Source organism: Brachyhypopomus gauderio, chromosome 14, assembly GCF_052324685.1.
Source record: "Brachyhypopomus gauderio isolate BG-103 chromosome 14, BGAUD_0.2, whole genome shotgun sequence".
Classification (NCBI taxonomy): Eukaryota; Metazoa; Chordata; class Actinopteri; order Gymnotiformes; family Hypopomidae; genus Brachyhypopomus; species Brachyhypopomus gauderio.
Genome location: NC_135224.1, coordinates 14,723,999 through 14,743,710, shown reverse-complemented (window position 1 = coordinate 14,743,710; position 19,712 = coordinate 14,723,999). Strand labels below are relative to the sequence as shown.

General features: G+C 40.7%; 2 protein-coding genes across 3 annotated transcripts in view; both read right to left on the bottom strand.

Moving 5' to 3' along the window:
- LOC143474700 (vacuolar protein sorting-associated protein 4B) overlaps positions 1–12,776 on the bottom strand; it is a 13,449-nt gene extending 673 nt beyond the window's left edge. Inside the window, exons 1-13 of one of the 2 annotated variants that reach the window (XM_076972232.1) lie at positions 12,618–12,776; positions 9,949–10,060; positions 9,710–9,810; positions 6,792–6,903; positions 6,436–6,583; positions 6,042–6,100; positions 5,750–5,869; positions 4,649–4,805; positions 3,001–3,149; positions 2,652–2,733; positions 1,704–1,923; positions 1,385–1,525; positions 1–1,026 (exon numbers count right to left, since the gene is read on the bottom strand). The exon at positions 1–1,026 is cut by the window's left edge and continues 673 nt beyond it. In XM_076972232.1, the coding sequence (XP_076828347.1) occupies positions 925–1,026; positions 1,385–1,525; positions 1,704–1,923; positions 2,652–2,733; positions 3,001–3,149; positions 4,649–4,805; positions 5,750–5,869; positions 6,042–6,100; positions 6,436–6,583; positions 6,792–6,903; positions 9,710–9,810; positions 9,949–10,060; positions 12,618–12,638 (1,524 nt within the window). In that variant the 5' untranslated portion in view covers positions 12,639–12,776 and the 3' untranslated portion in view covers positions 1–924. Of the gene's footprint in view, positions 1,027–1,384; positions 1,526–1,703; positions 1,924–2,651; positions 2,734–3,000; positions 3,150–4,648; positions 4,806–5,749; positions 5,870–6,041; positions 6,101–6,435; positions 6,584–6,791; positions 6,904–7,925; positions 8,149–9,709; positions 9,811–9,948; positions 10,061–12,617 lie in introns of those variants that run through there. The other variant, XM_076972233.1, reaches the window with a different exon arrangement.
- Positions 12,777–14,694: 1,918 nt separating this feature from the next.
- Positions 14,695–19,339, bottom strand: LOC143474701 (uncharacterized). The gene is made up of 6 exons (XM_076972234.1): positions 19,107–19,339; positions 17,749–17,860; positions 17,395–17,539; positions 16,500–16,662; positions 15,838–15,949; positions 14,695–15,652 (listed from the first exon to the last, which is right to left on the bottom strand). The coding sequence occupies exons 1-6, from the start codon at positions 19,128–19,130 to the stop codon at positions 15,456–15,458; spliced, it is 753 nt and encodes a 250-aa protein (XP_076828349.1). The 5' UTR covers positions 19,131–19,339; the 3' UTR covers positions 14,695–15,455.
- Positions 19,340–19,712: the final 373 nt, after the last annotated feature.

Here is a 19,712-nt window from a genome sequence, read left to right as displayed (position 1 = left end):
AAAAAACAAACAAAACAAAAGCACAAAAGACAAACAATTAAAGGATGCCAGGCTCCATTCTCCATCCACTACAGAAGTTCTCAAGAAACTCATTAAAAAAGCCACCGGTCATTATTGTAATGATAGTCTTCATATCCAGGACTTCAAAATGGGAATTCTTAAAGAAGGTACAATGAAAACATTTTCAGTTAGGGCTTGCAAAGAAGTGTTGCTCCTGGGTTAAAGTTACCTTCGATTCAGCTGTTTCTGTTCAGACGCACACTAGCCTATAAATAAGCAAGGGCTCAGTACCTAATCGCATGCAGTTATGTCAAGAAACAACGTGTGAATGTAGTAACACCTCTGCAGGGTCAACTGACAATCTGAGAGACTGAGATTTTAAAGCTTCATTCTGTAAGATCACAGACACGGCATCCAGTAAAAACAAAACAACAACAACAACAACAAAACTTACTCCATCACCCCACAGGGAGCTGAAATGCATCCGTGTGCTCTGCAGTGGTGTCAGACAATTGCCAGAGTTCACATTAGTTTGCCAGTGAACATTTGTTGCACCAGAAAACAAATCTTACAGAATGCATGTTTATTTGTAAGGCAGCTGTTGTGTACAGACGGTTATCAGTTCTGCTCCAGATGCAATTATTCAACTGAAAATGTGCTGATGGCAACTTTGTATGCAGAGTGAGGTAGGGGATGGGGAGGAGCAACCTCAGGATGTAATATAAATCAATAAAACTATTGGGTCCCGTGGAACCTTCAGACTGGCCTCGGAGAACTGTCCACTGACTTGCCAGTCAAAGTAGAAGTCCAGGGAGAGAGGACAAGGGAGAGGAGGAAGAAGAGAAACGTAGACTTTACAATCACGAGGCATTTGCTTTGGTTCCCGGAAACCTCCACGAGGCATTTGCTTTGCCCCCCCCCACCTCAGCCCTCCTGCCCAAAATCCTCAGTGAACTTCCTGAGCTTTTCCAGGTCCTGCTCGTTGACGGTGGGCTTGGTGTTGGCCAGGGATCTCATCATGTCCGCCTGGACACAGAACAACAGGACAGAGTTTAACAGCTCAAATTCAGCAAGCATAAATCGTGACTAAGCTGTCCATAGTTTGAGGTGGCAATTTATTTACATAAAATACATGTGGATCTTCCCTGTCCTTATGTTTATTCTATAATATATATATCATCTCAACATCTAAAATGCACTTTGATTAGCACCGATAATAACAGCAGCATATTCAGAGTCAGTGCAATCTTGACTTCATCCACCTGTTTCCTGTAGTGTTTGGGAGCCACACACACACACACTGCACATCATGTAACACGGGAAGCCCACCTGGAAAATAATTTCCTGTGTAAGCACACACTGTGGACAAACTTGAAACACTCACCATGCTGACTATGGGCTCCAGGAGTTTATCTCCAGGAACCTCCATCCAAGTCATCTCTATAGCCTGAGGGTCTCCTGGAGAACAAGGGGTCAGGAGGTCGTCCAATATTACTTTCGGATCATCCCTTGATGGGCCTCGTACCTTAAGAACAACAATAAAAATGCAACAAATTGAAACGATCATCAATCCACATGCACGGGGAAAAGGCGTGTTTTATACCGAAAACTTCCAATCACGAAAAACACTGCGCTTGTGCGACAGTTCAGCAACCAGCGTGCACAGCCAATGAAGAGACTCCGCCTCCTCTGAAGGAACCCACCCGCTTAAAGTGAGTGGCTGACTGGACCTTCCGCACGGGCTGCATGAGCGCGTCACGCACTATGACGCTGATGTCGGCCCCTGAATAGCCCTCGGTCTTCTTGCCCAGGGCGGTGTAGTCAGCGTCTGAGAGGGTGCTGGCCGTGGTGCCCAGATGAAGCTTGAACATGAAGGAGCGAGCGTGCTCTTCAGGTAGAGGGATGTAAATACGCTTCTCAAACCTACACATACACATGCAGACACACACACACACACACACACACACACACACACACACACACACACACACACACACACACACACACACACACACACACACACACACACACACACACACACACGTGTGAATGACAGCGTAGCATAAAATGCTAATATAAAACAATTTAATCTGCACACAATCCCCAACATGATAATGACAATTTAATTATAACCCATCCTCAAAGAAAGCAAAGGATGTATTGTACAGAGTAATGGAGATTGAGGTAATCAACTTCTGGTATAAAAAGACTGGTCGGACATACACTACTGCATTGCTAATCAGAGAACCAGGTCTCCACCCTGGCCTGCACATAGACTGGCTTGAACAGTCTACAGTCCTGCTCCACAGCTCCATCTACTGGGCTAACCTCATCTATACACCCAGCTGAAATGCTTTGTCTATACCAGGGAAAGTGCTTCTGCTTTTACACTTGTGGTGACTCATACTGAAGCTCATTTTCTACTGCATGACTTTAAATAGAGTTGAAAAACCTGTCCTGGGAGACCCGCCGTCAGCTGGAAAACGTATCACTCATGCCAGCAATAATACTGACTAACAGGACAAGGAGCTTAAAGAATAGCTGTAAACGCTTCCTTAATTTATCATATACTACTGTGGTAAAGCATTCAGGCAAGAGCACTAGTTGGTGCTGTCATTCTAAGCGGACACGCCAGTGAAATTCTTTATTACCGTCTGCGGATAGCAGAGTCCAGCGTCCATGGGATGTTGGTAGCTCCTAGCACCAGAATGCCTTTGTTGTCATTACCAACACCTAGGGTAGGGAGCCATGAGGAATAATTAGACTCTACAGAAACACCTCTAATTCTGTTTGACATCAAATGTGACATCCAGACGACTCGCGTTCATCACACATCCAAAACTTCTAACGAAGTCACACAGCTGTGATGATTGTGTACTATAATTATCTATTGCTGATGTTAAACCACCCACTGAGCAGAAACCCCCAAACCAATTTCACGGTCTGCACTGCGACATTGCTCTCTCTCTGAGGAACCGGCCGCAAAGAACTGCTCCTCACCCTGCATCTGCACCAGGAACTCGGTCTTGATGCGACGCGCCGCCTCACTCTCGTTCTCACTCCTGGAGCCACACAGTGAGTCGATCTCATCGATGAAGATGATCGATGGACTGTGCTCTCTGGCCAGGGTGAACAGGTTCTTCACCAGCCTGAACAAGATGGAGGCAGTTAAATCGCAAAAAAAATCTGAACAATAACCAGTGAAGCAATTATTTCAGTCAAATGAAAATGTCTGTACTTTTAGTCGAGAAAATAGGACCATATGTCAAAATTATATTTGTAGTTCGGTTCCCAAAGCAGAAAAATAACATTGTTACTTTTTAGTCTAGGTCAGGGATGGGCAACTTCCATGATAAAGAGGGCCAAAAAATTATTGGAGGGCCACATGACCACGCACTTCAAATAATTGGATATGAAAGACACTACAAATTATTCTCAATAAGAACACATTTTAAATGAATTCAGATCTGTATGTTTATTGCACCAACATACATCTATTTTCTGCATATAAATGCATTAACATGTCCTTAATAAGCAACAAAGACAAAACATTTGCTTAATAAAAAAGTGCAAAAAGGAATTTGAACTCCTTCATATCAAAGAAGTGTAACGCGTAGCGCGCTGCGGAGCGAGGAGGCGGACACAAACGCTGAGAAGAGCGAGATTTAATAAGGGGAATTATAGGCGAAGTCATTTGTACAGGCACGGGTCAAAACGGGAGAGCCGTCCAAGTGGTCAACAGGACAGGCAGGAGTCGTAAGAGGAGAGCCATTCACAACGGAGATGGAAAATACCAGAACAGCGATGACAGATAATCCACAAAACCGAACAAACCACAAATAACCGACAACGGGCGAAACACAGAGATATAAGTACACAGGACTAAACTAGACACAACTGAACACAATGACGACACGTGTGTGGCAGACAGAGGGAAACCAGGACACGCAGGGCGGGATAACCGGGCAAGGAACACCGACACGGGAGAGGGGGGCGTAGCCCTACGTGACAAGAACAAAAAAGTCCTGTTCTATCGTTTTTCCCCTATTAATTATTAAATTATTATTGATCTATTTGCGGGCTGCACTGAGTGAGGACACACGGCCCGCGGGCCCCCAGTTGCCCATCTCTGGTCTAGGTTCAGTTAGCAGTAGCGCCGACATATTTACCATCTAACCAAAAGATGAAAACAAAAGTCACATGGACATACTGATTTTATAGCATTTCTGACAATCATAGATCTATATATAAACCAAACATGAACAATACTCTACGCTGGTCTAAATGCTCTTGTGAGGTTTTGTATGTGGATGGTATTTTTACCTATTAAAAATCCAGAAAGAGCTGGCAAAATGCATTATGGAAGCAAAACAGAATGAGGAATTTCTCTGCTGCTGAAAGTGCATTTTGAATTCCTAGACCTTAAAAGAAGCTTTTATTTTGTTTGTTTTTTTTATGAGCATCAGATAATGGGGGGAAAATATTTGAGTCGTGACATTTGTTTTAAAACTATTTTAGCTCAAACAATGGCTTAAAAACCAGTGACTCATCACTAACTATTGAAGACATCAGGCCACCACCCAACAATCAGGCCTTGGAAGGCTGACCACACACAGAGAACAGAGTAACTATGGAAGCAAGAACTTACTTCTCACTCTCGCCGAGCCACTTGGACACCAGGTCTGAGGAGGAGATGGAGAAGAAGGTGGAGTTGTTGGCCTCGGTGGCCACAGCTTTGGCCAGGTAAGACTTGCCCGTGCCTGGAGGCCCAAAGAGCAGGATCCCCCTCCATGGAGTCCTTTTGCCTTGGAAGGAAAGACACGACCACCCAGCGTCAACCTCCCAGTCGATTAAAAGGAATTATGTCTTTAACCCTTCGGTTTTGTTGACCTCACGCTTTTTACTTTAGTGTTCCCGGTCTTTAGAGACCGGTCTGTTTTAACACACAAAAATTTTTTTCACCACCTTGCAAACATAGGCATAACATGTGTGTGTCTGTAGGTGTGTGTGTAGGTGTGTCTGTGTGTGTGTGTCTGTGTGTGTAGGTGTGTGTGTAGGTGTGTGTGTGTGAGTGAGTGTGTGTGTGTGTGTGTGTGCGTGTCTGTGTGTGTTTAGGTGTGTGTGTGTGTGTGTGTGTGTGAGAGAGCGAGTGTGTGTGTGTGTGTGTGTGTGTGTAGGTGTGTGTCTGTGGGTGTGTGTGTGTGTGTGTGTGTCTGTGTGTGTAGGTGTGTGTCTGTGTGTGTAGGTGTGTGTCTGTGTGTGTCTGTGTGTGTCTGTGTGTGTCTGTGTGTGTGTCTGTGTGAGTGTGTGTGAGTGTGTGTGTGTCTGTGTGTGTAGGTGTGTGTGTAGGTGTGTGTGTGTGAGTGTGTATGGGGATGTTTTCTGTCTGATAGATGAATATATTCTGAATACCCATTCATTTCCTGTGACGGTCACGTTTGACCGGCAACAACACAGATGTAAAACGTTGGTTTAAAACACTCAAAATTCAATGAAAAAGATGATCATCACTTTTATATGTTCCAGTGCATAGTGTGGAGGATGGCATAAGGCCTTGCAGCAATCAGATGTAAAACACAATATTTATGAGTGGTTTAAGTTGTAAATCGGTCAGATTTGACCCGAACACGACAGGAGGGTTAAGCTAAATTCAAGCCTGCAGAAAGGTTATGAATTATTTGTATTTTTTTGACAAATAACATTAATCATTAAGGTCAGAAAAAGTTTGAAAAGATAAAGAAAGACAAACCTGTGAAGAGGTGTGGGAACTTAATGGGCAAAATCACAGCTTCCTTCAAAGCCTCCTTCGCACCCTCTAGCCCAGCGACATCACTCCACTGAATATTCGGCTTCTCCATGACGATGGCACCTACAAGGCAACACACTCCATTAGCCATCAACAGACCTCAACTGCTGTGAAGACTTCAAAGGTACTATACACCTGGTTACAGCTGCAGAATATTTCCAAAAAGATCTGGTAAACAGATCTGATACACTATCAGACACAACCTTTCTGAACGAGCATGTGAAAAACGGCCAACCTGATAGCTGATTCTGAAACTTCTTCTTTTCTGGGTCATCGCCATCATCACTGTCATTTCTACAGTGAAAGAACAAAAATGTGATCGCAATAAAAACATACAAAAGTATATACCACAGATACTTCTGGAAATAACTTTATGAACATCTTTGAAAAACAATACACAATACTAACAGCTGATTTGCCAACTTCCGAAAGTAAAGGTGCCCCACAGGCATTTGGGACTGTTAAGTAGCTCATGCCAACATGAAGAATAAAGTGATATAATTAACTGGGTGATACCCAAGATTATTTTTTTAACCCGAACTTGTGCATATCTGGCAATGCGCGCACGCACGCACACACGCACACACACACACACACACACACACACACACACACACACACACACACACCCTTTGTCATCAGACTGGGACTCTTTGACGGGTTTGGCAGGCGCTTTCTCTTTGTTTTTCAGATATTCCTTAAGTTTCTCTGCCCGGTCCAAGTACTCTGCACACTTTGCCCTTATGCTCTGTTTCGCTTTGTCCCCTTGAGCTTCATCTGAGGACAAACACAACATTAAGATTTTCGTTATAAAACCAAAAGGGGGGAAAAACAATAATTAAAGTAAAGTGTTTGAAGTGCTGCTCAGATCTTTGCCCCAATAGCAAGTCCTAATCACTTCTGGACAATAACTGTTCAGCAGCTAGAGAAAACTCCACTGATCAGAGAACAGAGGCTCAGACATTTAAAGAACAAATGTACTCACATTTGATCACATGCAGGAAGTACTGAACGGCATGCTGGTACAGACGCAGGGCCTCCTCATAATTCTGGGCCTTGTCCTCTTGCGCTGCCTTACTTGCAAGGTCTATAGCTTTCTGCAATTAGCAGAGAACAAACTCCAGTGATGCTACAGGCAAGGTTTCAGGTTAGCAAGTATTCCAGTTTCAGATTTCACCACCAGTCTTCCATTGCTGATTTTGTTGCCTGTTGTTATCCCATTTCTTAAGAAGTAAGCAACTTGGAGGATTCCTCAAATAAAAAAATAATTGACACCATCAAAGCCCTTAATATTTATGCAAATTACTTCACTTCAACTGATTAGCTTCTGTTGTGATGAGCGTAAAGCTTTGATGCAACACACTATAGTGGGCAGGTCACTGGATGAACACAAGATTTCACTGCGCCGTTGGGAAAGCCGATTGATCCATATTTGCCGTTTTTTATTTCTGACTACATCCAGCGATTTGATCGTGTTCAACTCTTACGATAAATACAATTCAGTCGGTCATTTTTAGTATGCATCAACATGAGACGAATCGTCAAGCACAGCACTCTTCTCTTCTTGACTGGACACGTTTCCACGTCCACATCGGCCTGACTACGACATGTACGAGCCTCATAACAAACAGACGTCAACAAATTCGTTTCATATTCGTTTGGGAAAACGCTACAAACGCGGCGTTAATGTGTTTTCCAATAAGTTACGTAATCTTTCACGGCGTGTGTCAACTCGACTGGGTACTTGGCTAGCCATCTAACTTTGTTAGGACAGTTAACACAGGACAGTTAACAGTTTGTCAGGTAGTTGTGTACATAAATACACGGAGTGTACATTTGCCACAGTGAAGTTACCAGCTAGATACTGACACTACACTATCGACGAGTGTTAGCAAACATTAGCCGCTAGCTACGTAGGCCACCAACACTTGGATGTTCAGCTGTGGAAGAGACTTAGGTAGAAGACAACAGCCCAAGAACATCCACAGATCCTGACACTAGCTGCTATTAGAGCATTAATCATTAGTACACTACAGTAAATAAGTACTAAGCTAATCATATGGACAGACATGCTAACGCTAGCTAACTAAGCTAGCTAATTTGTTTGCAAACTTCTTACCTGTAAGTTGTTGTTGGCAGCCATGGGGGCTGATTAAATATCGGAGTCTTACAAAATGCGACGTGTTTCCGCCAATTTAAAAGTACTACAGTATTTCAAAGTTACGACACAACCATTCGTTTTTCAAATATATATATATATCTTTAGATGTGTTCTTGTTTTAGGGATAATGGACGAGCTAATAACTTCCGCATTAAAATGTCGAATGTCACTTCCGCCTACAACACTCACGTGCCCTAAACGTTTAATGACGTCACGTTGAACGATCCACCTCATGAACTGAATGTAATCCAGACATTGCCACACCTTTAATTCTGTACTTTCTGTTGTCTTATCGCGGGAAAACTTGTAACTGTAAAAGTAATTTAGCTTCCGATCGTGGAAATGGGCAATATATATGTATTTAACACACTAGCAAAATATGTGCTGGTAAAAAAAAATCCTGGGTATTAGTACGTATCTAGTATTAGATACCCTTTATAATAGGGTCAAAACCTAAAAGTTGCTATGACACTTCCAAGTGAATACACCAAACAGTTTGCCCTGATTTCTTTTGCTTGACTGATTCAATCAAGCAGCAGTGTTGACTAATATCCCACATCTCTGTATGTGGCACATTATGGTTTTGAGATCCATGGGCTGATTTTCACTAGGTATTAAAAAAGGGGATTAATCATGGATAAACATTTTCTAGAATTTACTATAATATGTATTAATTAAAATAATAATAATAATAATAATAATAATAATAATAATAATAATAATGCTGTATTTGTTAATTGTGATTTTCACCCCGAAATGTGTCCTCAGCATTTACCCGTCTGTGCAGTGATAACACACACACACACACACACACACACACACACACACACACACACACACACTAGTGATTACTAGGGGGCTGTGATGCACATGTACCCAGAGCAGTGGGCAGCCCTAGCCCAGCGCTCGGGGAGCAGTTGGGGTTAGGTGCCTTGCTCAAGGACACCTCATTTATGGCCTCAGGCCTGAGAATCAAGCCCATGACCACAAGACCAGTTCCCTACCACCAAACCATGACTATACCCTTTAAAAAAATTTAAACGATTATATGTAATTATATTTAATATATTGTGCAGTCATTTGTTTTTTTTTTTTTTTATGAGTACAGGACCCCATTTACTTCTAATGTTGTTATCACTGTCAATGCAAAATTATAATAAATAATAAAGGCATGTTTCATCTTACCTTTGTTTCAGTCATGATATAACAATTCCTCAAGAATTCCTCAGAGACGCTTTAACATTCAACACGCTCACAAGTCATTGCACATGTCCAGTCTGAGATACCTAGTCTACACAACTGATCCATAACCTGCAATTCTGTGCTTTTGATAAATAAACACTTGCATCATCTCAACTTAAATTAGAACGCTGACACAATGTACCTCCTCAGCCTAGTTGAGTAAATTCAAAGTTTCTTTTTAAATGCCTAAGAAATTAGTAATTAGTAATGATGGCCTCTGAACAGTATAACCATAGATTTTGTTGTTTAATAAAGGAGCACCATCCTGTTGTAATAGGTCATTATAATTGTGAATATTCATGCCATCAAACAGATTTGGATAAAATCTCCATCCATTCATTCTCTACATACTTCAATTCCATCTTGTGTGTGCTGCTGAGTAAAAACTGTTGTTCTGGAGATTAGACACTGTTGTCGTGTGTGTCTGCGTCGGCATATGACTACTGACCAACTGACCAAACAAGAAACGAGATTCTTGCCCTTTGGTATAAAGTAATGACCTGTTTCTCATCTAGATAGGTTTGAAGCTCCTCCACCCGGTTGAGGTACTCTGCACACTTGTCTCTGATCTTCTGATTGCCTTCCTTTCCCTGTGGCTCACCTAAACACACAAAAAGTCAAATACAAACAAATAAACAAACAGAAAAATGCATCAACATAAACACTGCACACTCCAGTTCCAGTTCACCCACCAGCGCGTCCCCCAGCACATCTTCCATAGCATGATGTAAATACTCACGTTTGACGACATGCAGAAAAAACTTCACTGCGTGTGTGTATGATTTGATAGCCTCCTCATAATTTCCATCTTGGTCCTCTTGGGAGGCTTTATTGGCTATTGCTATAGCTTTCTAACAGAAGGAATGAGCAAAACAGTGGAGGTGAGCACTTATGTGAAACGCAGATGATGTTAACTGTCACATTAATTTTTACATACAGGCCAGTTGCATGCAGAGCTTAATATTGTTGTTATTTATATTTTTTAGTCTCTCTGGACTAGATAAGATGCAACACGTTTGATCACCGCAGACTCAGGGACATCTAAGACAGTACATGATTAAAAACAAGGACTGGATTAGGCCCCTGAGCACTGGACTGAGAACCTTTTTTTAAGCAACATTTAACATTTAGCTCTGATCTTACACAGCAGTCTTCTGCCATGAATAAGCCACATTTATGCTCTAGCCAATCTGCCCACACAACCGTACCAGGAATTAAATGTTCCTGGCTGCTAGGTTCAGGCATGCAGGATGTCTGGGGCAACAGAAAAATATAGACCATCCTGGGGACCCCTTTATTAGGAAACATTATAAGAGAACAACTAACACATCAGGCAATAACCTATGAACAAGAGTCTTTTGTCAGTTAATTCAACATATTCAGAGGATAGCTGCATTGTCTTCTCAGTGGTCATTTTCAAATATGGCCTATTTTTAAATTAAAGGTTATGTCTGAAAATGGCTTTTCATATGAATTTAATCAGCCAATTAGATGGCATCAACAATGCATTAGACATATAGACATTGTCTAGATGACCTGCTGATTGTCTAGATGACCTGCTGAAACCAAACATCAGAATATTGCCATCAGAACTATGATTAAGGGGACTTTGAATCTTGTGTGGTTCTTGGAGGCAGATCGGTCTGTCTGAGTATTTCAGGCCGGCACAATAACAAATCAAGACACAAAGATTAAATAATCTCATACTGGTTTCTTGACCATGTCTGAGTTTGCTATACTCAAATGGCCTCCACAGTCACCAGACCTCAGTCCTTTTTTGGGATGTTGTGAATTGGGACAGTCACACCAACAATATGCAGCCAAAAAACTGGCAGGAGCTGCACGATGCTGTGATCATGTGTGCATGGACTCAAGCCTCTGAGGAAGGTTTCCAGCACCTTGTTGAATTGATGCCACAAAGACTTCTTTGTAGTTCTGATGGCAAAGGGGAGTCCAGGTGTCTACTCAGCTTAGATATCAGTTTATGCTGCATTCATAATGGTTTGCTTAAACAGTATTTACAAGTAAAGCAACCAGTTTTAACGTGTTGCTTGGTCAAAGTCCTCATGAACTAGGCTAGTGAAGGTTAATACAAATGTACAGTGTACAGGACTCAAAATATTGGTTCTTGCAGTGCCGGATTACAAATGACAACGGACATTACAATGAATGACAACCTATTCATTTCAGATACAGAATATCCTGTAAGTGGATATTTAACATACAGAGCACTACACAACACAGCTCCTGTGTATGTCGCTGACCTGCTCCACCCCTACACTTCATCACGATTACTCAGGTCAAACAACCTGAGTTTACTGTCTGTGCCACGCTCATGTCTAAAGACTCGTGGAGACCGAGCATTTAAGGTGGTTGCTCCAAAACTGTGGAACACACTTTCTCCACATTTAAGATCAGCTGACACTGTAGATACTTTTAAAAAACAGCTAAAGACTTTCCTTTTTACGCAGGCGTTTAGTTAGTGGTGGAGGTTGCAGCCGTTGACCTTGTACACTGTATTTTATTTCTGTTTTATAGTGTGTGTTTTTGTGTCTTTGATTTATTTTATTTTATTTTCCGTTGTAAAGCACTTTGTGGCTTGTGCCTGTGAAAAGTGCTATATAAATGTATTTTACTTACTTACTTACTTACTTACTAAGTGTAAAGTGATCATTCACTGTATACAAATTCATAGACATGACAAGTGTGTTATCAGAAAGTCCTATAATAGGTGTATAGAGATTGTGTTTTTGTATCCCAATGACTCGGGCTCATTAATTTTTGTAAAACAGTAATAAATAAACTGCCTGCCCTGACACAGAGAAACACAATTTAAAAGTTTTCCATCAACTGCACAGCTCAGACTGCAGACGTGCCAGCATTCAGTGTGTATGTTAGTGATTTATGCTGTGTGATTTCATACAAGAGAATCCGGCTGTCTGTTGTTCGGTTTGTTGGCTTAACACTATTTAAATCATTTTTTCAGTGCTTTATTCAAGTCAAAGAACCGTGACTGCTGGTACGTCCTTAAAACATTACACAAAACACAGCGTTACGGTAACGAGGTAACGAGTCAAACCTTATCAGCGCAAAAATATATAGCCTACACCAGCTCATATTAACGTAATAAGCAATATATAAAAGACAGTAGAAGCAAACATAGTACCATCATTAATTTTACATAAAATATAGGAAGCAGATGAAACAATAAGCTTTTGTTGTTCGTCGGGACAACAAGTTAGCCTGCTTACCTACGTCACCGCAGAAAACTTCATGTTGCTTCCCTACCGGTCAGTTTTGACATAGTCGTAACCCGGAGGACTAAAACGCCAGGATATTATACCAAATAAAAGTTCTCCTGACTAATGCAGACATTAAAATGTACAGTAGATTAAACTGTCGGCCTACCTGTAAATTTGTTGGATCCATTGGACGTGGTGAAAAATGACATACGCGTGTCTCCAAAAGGATTATGTCATGTAAACTATGGACTTCACAAATCAGTTTCGTTTGTCTTCCGCGCAACACCCACTAGACCAATACAAAAGGAATGATAACAATGCGGAGAACAACTAGGAACAACAGGCTTACCCATTTTAGAACAACCAGAGAATACAACAGTCTGAAATGGTTTATTTGTTTGTTTTTGCCATAGACACAGAGGTCTCGACATCGTCAAATACACGATGGTCAAACACAAATATATGGTCTCACTATGTGCATAAACCGTCTTATACTTATAAACCGTCAGATTGCTTAAATGATAGTCTGCAGTTTTCATTTATTTATAACAATAATCACAACTGAGAGGAAAGCCATTTCCGCTGCTTGAAGAAAAAAAAGTCCAAACAGTATCTCATGACTTAGTATCTCATGGTTATGACTTACTATACCGTAATGATGACATCCTAATTTTAAGGTACTCACTCATAATTATGGCGTACTATCTCGTAATAATGAGATATTAAGTACCTCATTATTATGAGCTTGATTTAAGCTCATATAGAGCTTTATATAAAATGTTAAAATCGCAACCTTTAATGTAAATTGTTTTTTTTAATTTTGTAATGAGATTTCTTAGAGCTTTTTTCTTAGAAATATGAAACCTATCAATGAAATATTGTAAAATCATTCTCTTTGAAGGAGTAATAACTTTTCACTTCTAAAGCCCATTTTACAAATGTGCAACCATGCTGTGTCACACCATGTTTTAAAAAACTATTGAGAACAGAAGCTGCTTTAGATTAAACCATTGCAAAAAAAAAGCAGTTACCCTTATTGAGTTGGTAACAGATATTATTGTTCTCATGAGAGTAGGCTCATCCCAATTCCTGTTGTCACTGTGGGAAACTATAGTGAAGAAGATTTACCACACTTTCTGTACTGCTTCAGGCAGGAAAATGGGTTAAGACTTATGTTATTAGAAGTGAAGCATTTGAATGCACTACACTGTGGTTACTCTGAGGGAACAACAGGGTGATTAAATGCCACAGGTTGTCAGTAGCAACTAAACATCCATGTGCCACAAATGGACTTTAATCTCAGGTATTGGACTGTCTCTATGGAAAAAGATAACACTGGCTATGTTTATGTCTATGGAGTATGAACGTCCTATAGAAGCTTCTGGAAGCCCAGCCCCACACTTCAAGATGCCACACTGGCTTGTGAGATTCTAGGAGAAGGTGAAAGTGACTTTTGGGGGTTCAGTTGCGAGCTCTGAGATGACATCAGAAGTTTAATGCCATACAGATTATCCACAAGCATTTGAGTCCCAGCCTTGTTGGGAGGAAGCTGATCAGATTTTAAAAGCTCAGGATGCCTCCAAAAGATGCTGAAATTGTCAATGAAGTTTACCTTCCGATGTGCACAGGCTGTAGTGAGTCAGCTGTATAGGGCCAGTAGTCTGGTGAAATGACCACTGCCCAGACATACACTTGGTTTTGGTCCAGAAATGAAAACACTTCAGACTGGGAAAACTCCAGAATGTCGAGCAGATGGTTAAAATCTTGTTTCAGGATTTCAGACTGTTTGTTGTAAACAAAAACCAACATGCACAATCAGTCTTTCCATAGCTGGATGATCATGTAGCATGCGTGGAATCATGGGTATCACATCACAGACAGTAACACGAGGAAAGAGAAAGGCCTTAATACTGTTGCTCCATACATCTCTGACGACTGAGTCCTCAATCAACAAGAGTGTTGGACTGTGGAGGTGCTCTGCTACTCGAGTGCTCTGCTACTTTCCTGAATTTCTGCGACCCTCTGAGACAGTTTGACACACTCAGAGCGAGTAGATGACGTGGCAGCGTGAGCCATAATCAAACAATATCAAAAGCGCCAGACACACAGGGCTCAAATATCTAATTCAAAATTCTAAAATGCAGCTATTGACACCCAGGGCAAGAATTTGTGGCAGATATTTCACAGCCGGGAACAATACCAGCTCACTCACAATGTCGAGGAACAAACAACCTGTCAGAATATCAAAAGTGCTAAACAATCCTTTATAGATTTATAAAAAGCTTACATAGAAACATAATGAGTATTGAATCCCTTTAACTGGTAACTATAACTTAAATAAATGAAATAACTGTACAGAACAGAACTAGCAGATAAGTGTCTGAACAGGATGATTCCTCAAAGAATCTCTATTATATTCAAAGTAAATATTTTGTCTCACACCATCATTGATAATATTATTACACTTGATGTCAAAATAAGTTAGTCATTCACTTTTAACATGGGCATTGAATCAGTCAACTCTGAATATAAAATAACATTTTTTATCACTTTGGAGACCTTCAGAACTCCAGATTATATCAGATCATATTTTTCAACAAAGGATGAAAAATTTAAAAGATCTTCATGGCAATCTAAAAGATTCTTTACAAAAATACATTTTTCATACCAGTCTTTTCTAAATACTGACTTCCTACCAACTGTGATTGACCTATTACTCATTGACAGCGGTCTTCATCCATGTGAAATTTCAAACCCCCCAAAATATTCAAGGACATTCAAGGATGGCTGCCTGTTTTCACAACCTTTCCAGGTCCTTGGTCTTATTTTTTTCAGATTGACAAACTTTCAAGGATTTCAAGGACCTGTGAAAATCTAGAGAAAGTAAAGGTGCCCCACAGGCATTTGTTGAAGACATTTGGGACTGTTAAGCAGCTCATGCCAACATGTAGAATAAAGTAATATAATTAACTGGTAATACCCAATTGTGGCAGGAAGATTATTTTTAACCTGAACTTGTGCATTTCTGGCAATGCATGCACACACACATACAACCTTTGTCATCAGACTGGGACTCCTTGACGGGTTTGGCAGGCGCTTTCTCTTTGTTTATCAGATATTCTTTAAGTTTCTCTGCCCGGTCCAAGTACTCTGCACACTTCGCCCTTATGTTCTGTTTCACTTCGTCCCCTTGAGCGTCATCTGAGGACACAATGACAAAGTTATAAGTTTGTTTAATGTTATAAAAAAACAAAAAGGGGAAAAAAAACAATTGTCATGGTGGGGAGGCCGGGTCGCCACCAGAGAGCGTGTGCCTCAACTCACACTCCCTCAGAGCACACTGATCAGAGAACAGAGGCTCAGACACTTAAAGAACATGTACTCACATTTGACTGAATGCAGGAAGTACTGAACGGCATGCTGGTACAGACGCAGGGCCTCCTCATAATTCTGGGCCTTGTCCTCTTGCTCTGCCTTACTTGCAAGGTCTATAGCTTTCTGCAATTAGTAGAGAACAAACTCCAGTGATGCTACAGGCAAGGTTTCAAGTTAGCAAGTATTCCAGAGTTTCAGATTTCACCACCAGTCTTTCATTGCTGATTTTGTTGCCTGTAGTTATGAAGTAAGCAACTTAGAGGATTCCTCAAATTAAACATTATTAAGACACCATCAGAGCCCTCAATAGTTATGCAATTATTAATTACTATTATTAATTATTATTCACTTCAACAACTGATTAGCTTCTGTTGTGATGAGAGTAAAGCTTAGATGCAGCTTCTGCTTTGCTAATACACTTTAGGGAGTTCTTCCTTGCCACTGTCGCCCTTGACTTGTTCACTGGGGGTTTGGACAGGGACACTTGTAAAGCTGCTTTGTGACAACAACTGCTGTAAAAATCGCTATATAAATAAATTTTGATTGATTAATTGAATTCAGCCGGTAATTTTTAGTAATTATGAACATGACACCAATCATCAAGCACAGCGCACTCTTCACTTCTTGACTGGACACATTTCAATGTCCAAAATGCCCTGCCTACGTCACGCACTATGACGCTGATGTCGGCCCCTGAATAGCCCTCTGTCTTCTTGCCCAGGGCGGTGTAGTCATCATCTGAGAGGCTGCTGGCCGTGGTGCCCAGATGAAACTTGAACATGAAGGAGCGAGCGTGGTCTTTAGGTAGAGGGATGTGGTGAATACGCTTCTCAAACCTACACACACACAGGCAGAGACACACACACACAGGTGTGTGAATGACAGCATAGCATAAATTGCTAATATAAAACAATTTAATCTGCACACAATCCCTAACATGATAATGACAATAACTTAATTATAACCCATCCTCAAAGAAAGTAAAGGATGTAGTGTACAGAGTAATGGAGATTGAGGTGATCAAGGTAATCAACTTCTGGTATAAAAAGACTGGTCAGACATACACTACTGCATTGCTAATCAGAGAACCAGGTCTCCACCCTGGCCTGCAAATAGACTGGCTTGAACAGTCTACAGTCCTGCTCCACAGCTCCATCTACTGGGCTAACCTCATCTATACACCCAGCTGAAATGCTTTGTCTATACCAGGGAAAGTGCTTCTGCTTTTACACTTGTGGTGACTCATACTGAAGCTCAGCAGGCCAGTGGATTTTGATTTGCCAGCTTCAGAAAGCAAAGGTGTCCCACAGGCATTTCTTCAAGGCATTTGGGACTGTTAAGTGACATGTAGAATACATGTAGAATAAAGAAATATAATTAACTGGGTGATACCAAATTGTGGCAGGAAGATTATTCTTTTATCCTGCATCTCTGGCAATACACACACACACACACACACACACACACACACACACACACACACACACACACACACACACACACACACCACACACCACACACCACACACACATACACACACATACACACACACACACACACACACACACCCTTTGTCATAAGACTGGGACTTCTTGATGGGTTTGGCAGGCGCTTTCTCTTTGTTTATCAGATATAAAAGTTTCTCTGCCCGGTCCAAGTACTCTGCACACTTCGCCCTTGTGCTCTGCTTCTCTTCATCCCCTTGAGCTTCATCTGAGGACAAACACAACATTAAGAGTTTCGTTATAAAACCAAAAGGGGGGAAAAAACAATAATTAAAGCAAAGTGTCTGAAGTGCTGCTCAGATCTTTGCCCCAATAGCAAGTCCTAATCACTTCTGGACAATAACTGTTCAGCAGCTAGAGAAAACTCCACTGATCAGAGAACAGAGGCTCAGACATTTAAAGAACAAATGTACTCACATTTGATCACATGCAGGAAGTACTGAACGGCATGCTGGTACAGACGCAGGGCCTCCTCATAATTCTGGGCCTTGTCCTCTTGCGCTGCCTTACTTGCAAGGTCTATAGCTTTCTGCAATTAGTAGAGAACAAACTACAGTGATGCTACAGGCAAGGTTTCAGGTTAGCAAGTATTTCAGTTTCAGATTTCACCACCAGTCTTCCATTGCCTGTAGTTATCCTATTTCCTAAGAAGTAAGAAACTTGGAGGATTCCTCAAATTAAACAATGACACCATCAAAGCCCTCAATTTTTATGCAAATTAGTTCACTTCAACAATTGAATAGCTTCTGATGTGATGAGGGTAGAGAACGGTCTCCGCTTCTTGACTAATAGGCGGATCTTGGTCCGGATCTTGGTCTCATGCGGAACAGAAACTGATACCAAAACAGAAACCATATCTTAAAATCTTGTTGAGCACTTTCTGGGTTACCGGCGCAGCTTTTACAGGCCTTACGGTAGTGGCCACACGTCCAAAGAAACCTACGGATTAAGGACAAGCGAGTTTGGCGTGAGACCGGATGGGAGTTTGTGGAAGACGTAACGTAGCGAAAGACAAAAATAAAAATATAGATAAACTGATAGGTGAGACGGAGAAGTAGAGATAAACTGCGAAAATAAAGAAACATACAGGCAGGCGAGGCGAGACAGGGAAGAGAAAGCTGAAAGAAAACTGACAGAGAAAACTGGTCGTAGACGAAGGAGGAGAGGAGAAACCAGTTATTTTTCTGAACTCAGTCATTTGTGAGCATGCGGTTGTCATGTTTTACTTATTATTTATAATTGAATAAGGAAAATAGGGAAACACTGTTTCTATCTGTGCATATGACAATATCATAACATATAAAACGTCAGAAATTAGATATACATGTTCAGCCATTTGTTTTGTGACAATATAGTCAAATAGTACTTGAATATGACTGAATTCTTTTATTTGATAAGCAAATCAAGGCATGCAGATGTATGTATACACAGACAGACAGATAGCATGCAGTTGTCATGTTTTACGTATTATTTATAATTTAATAGGGAAACACTTTCTATCTGTGCATGACAATATCATAACATAAAACATCAGAAATTAGATATCCATGATCAGCCATTTGTTTTGTGACAATATTGACAAAAAGTACTTGAATACGACTGAATTATTTTCATATGATAAGCAAATCAAGGCATGCAGATGTATATATACACACACATAGATAGATAGATAGATAGATAGATAGATAGATAGATAGATAGATAGATAGATAGATAGATAGATTTAAAAATCACATAGCTAACTAAGCTTGATAATTTGTTTGTCAACTTCTTACCTGTAAGTTGTTGTTGGCAGCCATGGGGGCTGATTAAAAATATGCAAAATGTCTTACAAAATGCGACGTGTTTCCGCCAATTTAAAAGTATTACAGTGTTTTCAAGTTATGATAACCATCCGTTTTTCAAAAAGAAAAAAAAACATTTAGATGTGTTCTTGTTTTAGGGATAATGGACGAGCTAATAACTTTCGCATTAATGTCGAATGTCACTTCCTCCTACAGCACACAGGTGTCCTAAACAGTTAATGACGTCACGTTGAAGTATCCGCCTCATAAACTGAATGTAATCCAGACATTGCCACACCTTTAATTCTGTACTTTCTGTTGTCTTATCGTGGTAAAACCTATAACTGTAAAAGTATTTAGCCTCCGATTGTGGAACTGGGAAACGTTTTAAAAATATATGTATTTAACACATTAGCATTAGATACCCTTTATAATAGGGTCAAAACCTAAACGTTGCTATGACATTTAAATTGAATACACCAAACAGTTTGCCCTGATTTCTTTTGCTTGACTGATTCAATCAAACAGCAGTGTTGACCAATATCCTACATCTCTGTATGTGGCACATTATGGTTTTGAGATCCTGCTCCATGTCTC

Bases quoted from the DNA above. Each gene is read 5' to 3' on its own strand.
- LOC143474701 (XM_076972234.1), bottom strand. From the start codon at position 19,130: ATGGCTGCCAACAACAACTTACAG. The intron at 16,663-17,394 runs GTGTGTGTGTGT...GTGTGTGTGTAG, and splicing joins TCCCAGTCTTATGACAAAGG to GTTTGAGAAGCGTATTCACC. The intron at 15,950-16,499 runs GTGCGTGACGTA...TACTAATTGCAG, and splicing joins GGGCCGACATCAGCGTCATA to AAAGCTATAGACCTTGCAAG.